At 40.5% G+C, this 11,285-nt stretch overlaps 1 protein-coding gene across 7 annotated transcripts in view; it reads left to right on the top strand.

Annotated features, from left to right (window-relative positions):
- PLD1 (phospholipase D1, phosphatidylcholine-specific) overlaps window positions 1-11,285 on the top strand; it is a 227,294-nt gene that overhangs the window by 141,956 nt on the left and 74,053 nt on the right. For 5 of the 7 annotated variants that reach the window (XM_010835253.1, XM_010835249.1, XM_010835251.1 and 2 more), the window contains 4 exons: window positions 67-180; window positions 6,418-6,546; window positions 7,308-7,426; window positions 9,320-9,433. In XM_010835253.1, coding sequence (XP_010833555.1) covers window positions 67-180; window positions 6,418-6,546; window positions 7,308-7,426; window positions 9,320-9,433 — 476 coding nt within the window. The remainder of the gene's footprint in view (window positions 1-66; window positions 181-6,417; window positions 6,547-7,307; window positions 7,427-9,319; window positions 9,434-11,285) is intronic. The other 2 variants (XM_010835254.1, XM_010835252.1) reach the window with 1 other exon arrangement.

The raw sequence follows: 11,285 nt of genomic DNA, 5'->3' as shown, positions 1-11,285 counted from the left end.
CATATATGTGTGTATATATTTATATATATATATCTTTGTAAAAAAAGAACTCTCAACTTTCTCCAGGTTATTGTAATCACTGTAGGAGTCGTCAGAATTTAATTCATGGTTTAAAGCCCCACTTGAAACTCTTTCGCTCTTCCAGTGAGTCTGAGCAGGGGCTTACTAGACCTAACATTGGTAAGTGATGTGTGAAGTGCCAGATCTCCATAGGCTTCAGCTTTTGCTGCATGAGCAGAGTGACTGTATTTCTGGATTGCCTCTCTGTTCTCACAGTTTTTACCCTGCACGTATTATTAGAAATGATGATCTGATAAGCTTTTGTAAGAACGAGGTACTTGAATAAATTAATCAGGGCCTAAAATGTGGTGGGAATGAAGAGGGATTTGGCAACAGATCAGATATAGGACAAATAATGGGCATCCCAGGTGGCTCTAGTGGTAAAGAACCCGCCTGCCAATGCAGAAGACATAGGAGATTCGGGTTTGATCCTTGGGTTGGGAAGATCCCCTAGAGGAGAGTCTGGGAACCCACTCAAGTATTCTTGCCTGGAGAATCCCATGGACAGAGAGGTCTGGCAGGCTACAGTCCATGGGGTCACAAAGAACTGGACACCACTGAAGCAACTTAGTATGCATACACACAATCATCATAGTAAATAGCAACCACAGTAAAATGTAAGCTAGCTTTTATCATGTGCAGACTCTGCCCCTCACTGCCTGGAACACTTGTGGAGCTTGGTTATAATAGAGTTATCTTCTTTTTACAAATGAAGGTTTAGAGATGATAAATGACGTGCCCAGTGAAATTCCATTTTCTCAGCCTCCTAGAAGTCATGAATCAGATTTGTGATTTAGCAGAAATGCAGATGACCGAAGCAGGACCTTTTGGCTAAATCCTCAAGGCCACAGTTCTATGTACTGTTTAGGAGATGACTGAGATGGAGCCCAGAAAGCAGGGCTGGATGTGAGTCACTTGTGGCTATTAGGAGCTGCTGCTGCTGCTAAGTCGCTTCAGTCGTGTCGAACTCTGTGCAACCCCATAGACAGCACCCCACTAGGCTCCTCTGTCCTTGGGATTCTCCAGGCAAGAACACTGGAGTGGGTTGCCATTTCCTTCTCCAATGCATGAAAATGAAAAGTGAAAGTGAAGTTGCTCAGTCGTATCCAACTCTTAGCGACCCCATGTACTACAGCCCACCAGGCTCCTCCGTCCATGGGATTTTCCAGGCAAGAGTACTGGAGTGGGGTGCCATTGCCTTCTCCGGTTAGGGGCTAATGACCCTGAACACTAAGCTGGACCTTGGGCAGTGGTTCCAGCATTCTTTAGCCTGGGGACCCAGCAATTTTTAAAGTGATTGACTATTTATAGTGAACTAAAGCACCAATATAACTGTTAAATTCATTTGCATTCATGATACCATTAAAATATGGAGATACCATTAAAATATGGAGAAGGGTATATATGGGGAGACATTTTGTCTATTTAGCATACAGCTAGCCCTCGATGCTTTTGTGGATTCAGGGAGAGCTCACAGTAACTCCTGTGCTCTGTAGAGTGGCAGAGCCCTGAGACAGGGCACTGGGAAGTCCAGAGAGCCAGGTCAGGGGTGAATGCAGGGGCAGACTTTAAAGATAAGGGTTACAAATAGGTCCAGATATTGCTTTGTAATTCCAGCATATGGCTTTGCTGTGTTAGGACTGAAGTTAAGATGGGGCAATGAGGGGACTGAATGTTAGTATTGCTGACAACAGGATTGGAGGCAAGTGGAAAGGAAGATGCAAGCTGAGTGCAGAATATATTAAGTAATTCAGGCTGGTGATAGACTGAGGGGGTGATTCCCATAGTCATGAGCTGGGGACAGCAATATGGTTGTTTTTAGGTGTTTTTAGGTGGAAATCCTCTCTTAAATAAACTGGATACACATCCAGTGCAGTGTTTTTTGTTTGTTTGTTTTTTTGAGAGAGAGAGAGGGGGAAAAAAAAAGTAAACACCGTAAATATCCAAGAGAAGATGGAGGATGGTTCTAGAACATAATGAGCAATCCATTCCCTTGATGGAATTGCACAATCATTAAAAATTGTAAGTGGAGTACAAAACTAAATGTGTATGACTCATTTGTTCATTAAATAAGTACTTACTGAACTCCTGTAGTAAGTCAATCATTGTTCTGGGTACTAGGGATGGGATGAACAACACAAATGAAACTCAGTTATCTAGTTGGAAAGTGAGGATGGGAATTGTAAATAGAAATAGACCATCAAACACTGTATCAGATGGTATGAATTATCACGCAGAATAATAGAGCAGGGGAAGAGAGAAAGGGCAGAGGGCAGGAGTGACTATTTTATATGAGGAGGGAGTCAGAGAATGCTTTTCCACTGAAATGAGTTTTCGACAAAGATCCAAAAGGAGAGAAGAAGTAGGATTGGGGAGGGAGACCAGCCAGTGTAGACCGTGAGAAAGGATGGGATAGGTGACTTCCAGGCATGGCTGAAGTTGGGAGGGCTGGGGATAATGATAGGAGCAAAGTTGGACAGGGTTGAGTAGTAGGTTATAGAATTTTGCCTTATACTTTGAGTAGAAAAAGGAAGTCATCAGCTGGTCCTGAGCAAAAGCCAGACAAGATCCGACGAACATTTTTTACAAGCTTATTCTTCAGAGCAGACAGGGGTGGCAGATCGTGACCAGGCAGGTACTGAATCCAGCCTGAAGTAGAGGTGACGGCACGGGCTGATGCACTGGGATGTGGGGGACCGAGAGGACTCTTGCCATTAACTATGTTAAGTTACCAATTTAGCTTTTTAATATGAAAAAAAGTTCACTTACTTAAAAACCAAAGCCAAAGGATAGTTGAATTCTGGAGCAGTGCTTTACCGAGTCTGTTCCTTAAATCCTGGTGTTTCTTAGGGAGCTTTGAGGATACTACTGAAGACCCGGGCCCCTTCTACCTTTATTGCTACCTGCTTCAACCAGAAAAATCCCACTTACATTGTTTTATATATTGGACTGCCACGTGAATTTGTTTTTGGGGAAAAAAAGTAAGGTTCAACTATTAATGGAGAAGGAAGTTTAAAGAGCACAGCTCTACATTTAAATCATGTAATGACTTAAACTTTCTTGTCTTAATTCTGGGACTAGAAACCCAAATTAAGCATAGAGTGACTCTTCATCATATCATAAGTTTGAAACTGAATGTTTGCTTGAGTTTATAGCTTCCTTTCCTGAAAGTATGAACTGGGTTAGCTTCTCTGCAATGTTTCACTTGAATGCAAATGGCCGCACTGAATGGGGTTCCGAGTGAACCTTACTGGTGATGTGTAGAAATCAGTAGAGTGTGCATACAAGATCATTGGATGTTTCTAAGTAGGAAAAAGTGGAGTAAAATCAGCTCATCTTAAATGTGATTAATAACTATGATAGATTTCTATAGTATATACTTTAATCCAATCAGTCGGCCATCCTCAAGACTTTTTTTCCCTCTCAAAATTATGTTGCAAGAGGGAGAATGTCAAACACATTGTTTCCTTGATACAGTCATTTTAAAAGGGTTGAATTTTATTCTTTTTATATTCAGTAATTGTTTGCTGATGATCTCCTGTTAAGCATGATTTAATAGATGGCTAATGGGGAAGATAATGCTTGTCATTTAGCTGATGCAAGTGTTTCACTCAGATATTTAATCATAAGGGAGAATGAATAGGAAGTTAAGTCATTTCTCATCTCCATTCTCAGGGATGCAATGGAGTGGGTAACATTGTGTAACACTTATTTTTTTCTCTTAAAGAGTTTATTGTCTATTAAATAGTAGAGAAGTGTTGGGATTAAATATTTTACTAACTCAGTGCCTTAGTGATTCAGCAGGGGGAAATATCCTACTGGCAAGATCTGGTTCTGCTTAACCTTAATATTTCATTGGTTCTGAGGAGGACCCTGATTAATTTGCACTGGTGTAGGCCATGACCAAAACCAAATTTGAATTATGAGCAGACTGAATTCAGTTAGCACCAAGATCATTTTCTGAGATTATGAATTTACTTTGTTTTTCTTGTCAAAACAGATTATTAGATGAAAGTTAATTTTTAAACAAGTATATGTGTATATATATAAACATTTAGCCCAAAGTTTCTTAACTGATGAAAACAAATTTTATATATACTTTTTAATTTTACTTTGGAATTGACCTTCCATTTATCTTCTCTTTATTCCCTTTTTTAAGTGTTTTTTTTTTAATAAAGTTCCATGCTTGCTATAAAGAGCCTACAGGTGAGCAAATAGCCCTATCAGTACCTTGGCCTTTCAGTTTCAGAGAAAAGGAAAATAAATCACTGGGAGAAATAAATAGAATTCTAATTTTTAATATTATATAGTTTTGTTCATTGTTAGCACTTCAAGACATTTTTCTTTGGAGATTAATTATTCAGTTTGAGATAAAATACTAACAGAGTATTCCTTCCCTGGTGGCTCAGAGGTTAAAGCGTCTGCCTGCAATGCAGGAGACCCGGTTTGATCCCTGGGTCAGGAAGATCCCCTGGAGAAGGAAATGGCAGCCCACTCCAGTATTCTTGCCCAGGAAATCCCATGGACGGAGGAGCCTGGTGGGCTACAGTCCACCGGGTCGCAAAGAGTCGGACACAACTGAGCAACTTCACTCAAAATTTTCACTCTGCAATTATTATTGATTGCCTACTGAATGCCAGGAGCTACACCAGGCACTGAGGGGATGCACTCCTCACCCCTGAGTTTATAGCTGAGTGAGTGGCGGACAGGGAGGGGCAGATGAGTCACAGAGTCAGGGGCCCTGGGTTGTGCAACTATGAATGGTTCCACAGCCTCTCCCTGCTGGGATATGGGGAGTGTCTCTAGGACAGGTGACAGCTAATGTGGCTCTTGAAGGATGATGAGGAGGTCAGACCAAGAGGGTGGGAAGAACATTCCAGGCTGAAGGAATCATGTGCTAGCTGCATGACAGACAAGGCCTGTCACAATCAGTGAGAATGGTGGTGTGCCTGGGGCCTGGGTTGTGTGGGGAAAATGAGGACAAGAAAGAGAGATTGGCAGCAGTTTAAGAACTGTCTCTGCACACTAAACCCTGAGGATTTGACCCTCTGTAGGCAGGTCATCCTAGAAGGCTTTTAAATAAGAATCTGCATTTTTGGAAGGACACATCTGGGACAGTATGGTGGTAGGGGGACCAGTCTGCTATTTACTATGGCTTCTGTATGTGGTACCATTTATTCATTCAACAAATGTTTTGCATCCAGTGTCTGATGGTTAAGCGTCTCTTTTGTGCCAAGCGCTGCATTTTGTGATTTGTAGTTCTGCTAGTTCCCTGCTTGTCTGTCTTTGTGATTGGCATATCCCATAAATGTACAAACTATTTAAGTCAACGTATTTACTGAACTGAAAATGTTCCTGACAAAGCTTTTGTGAAGTACTGCAGTAGATGCTGCTTTTGCGCCTATGTGATCATAAGCTTCTATTGTTATATTTTATGGATTCCATTTATAATTGTAGAAATATAGGATATTAGAGCCCAAAAGATCTTAGATGATAGCTGGGCCAAATTCTTCCTTTTGTACATAAAGGATCTCTGACCCCAAAGGATAAAGCTCAGTATCACTTAGCTAGTCAGTTCCAGGGCTAGAACACCACTTTTGCATTTTGAAATGCAAAAGACAAGAATTACACATTAGATGTGCACCATATTGGTTGAGCAAAAAGAAGAACATGACTTCTTTATGGCCTTGGCATTTCATGTTCCTCCAGCAGACCTGGCTTTACCCCTCTCACCCAGCAAGTTAAACCTGTGATCCATTCTGCCAGTGATCTGCTAGATGACGAGAATAAAAATATTAAATTTCTTTTTAAAATATAAATTTATTTATTTTAATTGGAGGCTAATTACTTTACAATATTGTATTGGTTTTGCCATACATCAACATGAATCCACCATGGGTGTACACGTGTTCCCCATCCTGAACGCCCCTCCCACCTCCCTCTCTGTACCATCCCTCTGGGTCATCCCAGTGCACCAGCCCTGAGCATCCTGTATCATGCATTGAACCTGGACTGGAGATTACCCTGTATGAGAGGCAGCAAAAGAGACACAGATATATAGAACAGTCTTTTGGACTTTGTGGGAGAGGGAGTGGGGGGGAATGATTTGGGAGAATGGCATTGAAACATGTATAAAAATATTAAATTTCATTGTCAAATGATGAACCTGGTTATAGCCCCAATTACCCAGCCCACAGCCAGCCCACAGCCTCAGATGAAACGAACCCATGCTGCCCTTGTTATGAGGCTTAAGAAGAAAAGTTAGGAAGTGTTAGGTGTTAATAAATGAGAGGTGAGCCTCCCTCCCTGGGGCCCGCCTGAACCACAGCCTTTGAGTGAGTCTTGCTGCATTTACAGACACAGCCTCCCTCCGAAGTGTACAGACACGTGTGGGAGAGCTACATGGGGAAACCCGATTCTGGCATGGAAAGGACTACTGCAATTTCGTCTTCAAAGACTGGGTTCAACTCGATAAACCTTTTGCTGGTGAGTACCATGGTAGTGGGTAGCTATGCATATTTTGTCTTTTCCTTGTTGGTATCTCAACAAGTATGCATGTGCATGATTTAATATCTTGTTTTGTTTTGTTTTGAACATTTGGTGAAATATTGGAGACCACGATTTAGTCACATACTTAAGGGTTTTTCCTTGTGAGTATAGTAAGAAAAGAAGATGAAATACAGCTTACTTGTTTGAAATCTCCAGGTTGCATATAGGCATATTTTAGGCATCGTAATCTGTAATTCTCCAGGAGATGTTTCCCTTCCTTTGATGATCTCCCTTTTTCTGCTTATCATCTTCATCTTCCAACATTAAAATAACACATTTCAGATCATCTAAGTGCTTGCACACTGAACAGGAACTAGAAATGGCAGTCCATACATAGCTTGACATTATTTCAACAGAATAGAAGAGAAAATGTAATATCACGTTTATATCTTTAGATAATTTGTACCAGCTCACAGCTGCCTTTCTCAGTGATTATCTAGTAGTGGAATGGAAACTTCATATTGGGAAAGGTGCATAGGGACTATGTTCCTCAATGTGAGATCTATGCTTCCCTTGGTTATAAAGGTATTATTCTATCCAAGTCAAGAAATATACATATGGTGGACATCACCACGTGGTTTTTTTTTGTGTTTTTTTTTTTAATGTATCATAGTTGGGGTCAGAGCTGGGGTCAGATGGCTTGTGTGCCTTGTGGGCGCAGAATTTAGTGTGGATCCTTGCCTGGTGCACCTGGGCAGATTTCATTGACAGGCACTCCACCCCCCGGATGCCATGGCATGACATAGCCTCTGCAGTCCACGGGAAGGCAGCTCGCGATGTGGCCCGTCACTTCATCCAGCGCTGGAACTTCACGAAGGTATGTGTGTGGTTTTAGCATGATTCAGTCCACGTGTAGAGGGACAGGCCAGGAAGAGGAGGCGAGAAGGGCTGATGTGGCCACAGCTGTGCCACTCTACCCACTGTTGAGTGGCCGGTTGTCAGAGCACCTGGGACTCTGGGTAAAAGAGAAAAAAAAACAGTTCCTGAACTTTTCCTCCACAAAGAATTCAGAGGGCAGAGGAATGGTGCTAGCATCACAGACTATGGTTTAACCATTAACCTGGGACTCCCAGTTTAAGCATCTTGCCTGGGTTGATAGTCACGTGGAGGGCTGCTGAGCTACTGTAGCGGGGATGGGACCCTTGTTCAGGTGAGAGCTGCAGCTTTCAAGTCCTTGCAGTCCTGGCACTGCCCTAGATCCATGTTGGCACAGGCTTCTGAGAGGCAGTTCTGAGCAAAGTGAGCAATGTGAGAAGATGGACCTACTTCTTTCCTCCAGATTTTGTCTTCTTTCATAAGATGACTTCATTACTTATAAGAATTTGACCTAATACTCGTAAGTTAAGTGCCTGTTGTCTTGGTGTTATTAAGATTCCCTTTTATTTATTTTAAATGTTTCTTCCCTATAGTTTGGATATAAGTTGGGAAAAAATTTAGTTTTGTTAACTTAGAGTGCCACCTTATTTTTCACTTAATTTACATTATAAACAGTTAGTGGGAGATCTTAGAAATAGTGGAAATATTTTTAACAAGAATTTAGAGGTGAATGGAGGAATAAATAAAGAGATATTATTTTTAACCTATTGGACTGGCAAAGTTAAATACACTGCAGAAACCCACAATTGGATTCAGGATCTTTGATGCTCTTATACCCTACTCCTGGGAGGATAAACTGGTATAATTGCAAAAAAATTTTTAAAGTATGTAACTTTTGACTCAGAAAATCAATTTCAGGTGTTTAAGCTAAAAAGTTATTCAGTAAGTAATGTATTTTGACATTGTATTTAGTAATTCATATAAAATGAGAAATAACTGAACTCTTCATTAATAGAAATTTATTAAATTATGATTGTTCCATGACATTTTACTATGAAGTTATTTTAAAAATGACCTATATGATTTATTGCTGTTATGAGATAGCGACAGCATAGTAAAAAATCAGTTTATAAAATAATCCCATTTTTGCAATTGTGTACTTCTACAGCTCTCAGTTCAGTTCAGTTCAGTCACTTAGTCATGTCCGACCCTTTGCGACCCCATGAACCGCAGCATGCCAGGCCTCCCTGTCCATCACCAACTCCCGGAGTTCACCCAAACACATGTCCACTGAGTCGGTGATGCGATCCAACCATCTCATCCTCTGTCGTCCCCACATGTCCACTGAGTCGGTGATGCGATCCAACCATCTCATCCTCTTGTTGTCCCCTTCTCCTCCTGCCCTCGATCTTTCTCAGCATCAGGGTCTTTTCAAATGAGTCTACAACTCTAGATTATATTTAACTTTCCTTTAAAAATGTGAAGCAATAGCTCAATTGGTAAAGAATCTGCCTGCAATGCAGGAGACCCTGGTTTGATTCCTGGATCAGGAAGATCCCCTGGAGAAGGGAACAGCTACCCACTCCAGTATTCTAGCATGGAGAATTCCATGGACTGTATAGTCCATGGGGTTGCAATGAGGCCGATAGGACTAAGCAACTTTCACTTTCAATGCTCACTCCAAAAGGTAAAAGAAGGAACAAAGGAGTTTTCTGCCTCTGGGAAATAGAAAACATAAATAAATAATCTGGTATCTCTTCAGCTAGAAATACCCACTGTTAATATTTACTTTTCTTTTTCAAATGAACCCGTATATCTTTTAGAATCACAAAATAGGGAAGACAGGAATTATTTTTTCATTTGAATCTTTTTTACCTGTTTCTCTTTATTTTAGATTATGAAACCAAAATATCGGTGCCTTTCTTATCCTTTTCTGCTTCCAAAATCTCAAACAACAGCCCACGAGTTGAAATACCAAGTGCCTGGGTCTGTCCATGCTAACGTACAGGTAAGCTTGGTTTTTGTTTTTCATGAAATACTACTGGGTACAATCATTCATATGGACTAAATGCCTATTGGCTTCAAGTTTTTTAAAGCAAACAACTCCAAAACAAATCTGAATAGACCTTTTAAAATGTAGTATTATATTTTCAATTTTAAATGTATTCAATTTATCCTCTTTTTAAAACTCTTATATAAATGTAATAAATACATGTCTTTAGAAAAACCCAGTCAAGGAGTGGCTTGTCTTGTAAGTCCTTCTGAATTGACTCTATCTAAACACTGATACTAGTGAAGTACCAGGAATTTGGTTAAACTTAGCATCTTGGAAGCTATAGTTCAATCTAATTTTAGTTCCTTAATTAACCAAATACCTTTTAGAGGCACTTTTAAAAGGATGAGAAGTTTGCTTATTAGAGGCACAAAATTTGACCACATGCAGTCCAATGTTCTCAAATTACAAATAAGAAAATTAAGACCCAGGGAAACTTTGAGACTTGCTCAGGGTCATTGAAGGTTATCAGTAGAGCTGGAGCTTGAAATCCTAGTCCTGTCCATTGTTTCCCAGTCTGCTCCCTGGACCAACTCCAGCTCAAGTATCTTGAGATCATGCAGGGACAGATCTAGGGTTGGCCACCTTGGCATTGCCTTTTGTTCAAAGTCATCACTATTTGCATCAAAAGTGTTGTTTAAGTACAGAACAGATTGGTGTTTGCCAGAGGCAAAGGGTGGGGTGGAGGGGTTGAGAAGTGGCTGACAGTGGTCAAAAGTACAGACTTCCAGTTTTACTCTTAATTTAAAGTCCTCGGGATGTACTGTACAATATAGTGACTATAGTTAACAATACTGTATTGTCTGAAAGTTGCTAAGGGAGTACAGGGCTTCCCTAGTGGCTCAGATGATAAAGAATCCACCTGCAATGCAGGAGCTGCTGCTGCTGCTTAATCAGTTCAGTTGTGTCTGACTCTTTGCAACCCCATGGACTGTAGCCTGCCAGGCCCTCTGTCCATGGGATCCTCTAGGCAGGAACACTGGAGTGGGTTGCCATGCCCTCCTCCAAGGGATCTTCACAACTCAGGGATCAAACCTGGGTCTTCTGCATTGCAGGCAGATTCTTTACTGCTGAGCCACCAGGGAAGACCACAATGCAGGACCAGGTTCGATTCCTGGGTTGAGAAGATCCCCTGGAGAAGGGAATGGCAGCCCACTCCAATATTCTTCCCTGAAGAATTCCATGGACAGAGAGCCTGGTGGGCTACAGTCCATGGAGTTACAATGAGTCAGACACAACTGAGGGACTAACACTTTGACTTTTCACTTTCCAGGAAATACAGCTTAAAAGCTCTTATCGCAAGAAAACAATTTTGTAAATATGTGAAGTTATGGATGTTAACTAACTTGTGCTAATCATTTCACAATAAATACACATACCAAATTTTTAAAAAACTATTATTTAAGTAAAGATCCAGTAGTCTGCTGCTAACATTACTATTATGGATTTTTATAATTTGGACATGGATTCTAACACCTAAACGAAATAAATGAAATGCCTGAATTAGTTACTTTGTACTGTGTGCAAGTAGAGGTATGTGTATATAAGAAATAAAGAGACATTTCAAACCATAGATCAAATAATAGATCAAAAAGATAAATCACTTAAGAGAATTATCTATAGCAAATAGTCATCCCAGGCTAAAGGAGAGAACTAATTTGAACTTAGAAGCACAGATAGATATGCACTCATATGTAAATTAATGAATATTTTATGAACATGTTTAATTTTATTCTACTTAGAGGGAAAAAAGTTACCTATAAGATAAAATAGGAGCCTTGATATTAAGAAAACAAGAGAGTTTAAT

This window comes from Bison bison, unplaced genomic scaffold (assembly GCF_000754665.1).
Source record: "Bison bison bison isolate TAMUID 2011002044 unplaced genomic scaffold, Bison_UMD1.0 scf7180017864040, whole genome shotgun sequence".
In the NCBI taxonomy this organism is placed as follows: Eukaryota; Metazoa; Chordata; class Mammalia; order Artiodactyla; family Bovidae; genus Bison; species Bison bison.
Note: the sequence above shows the minus strand (reverse complement) of the source record. Positions and strands in the feature narration are given on the sequence as shown.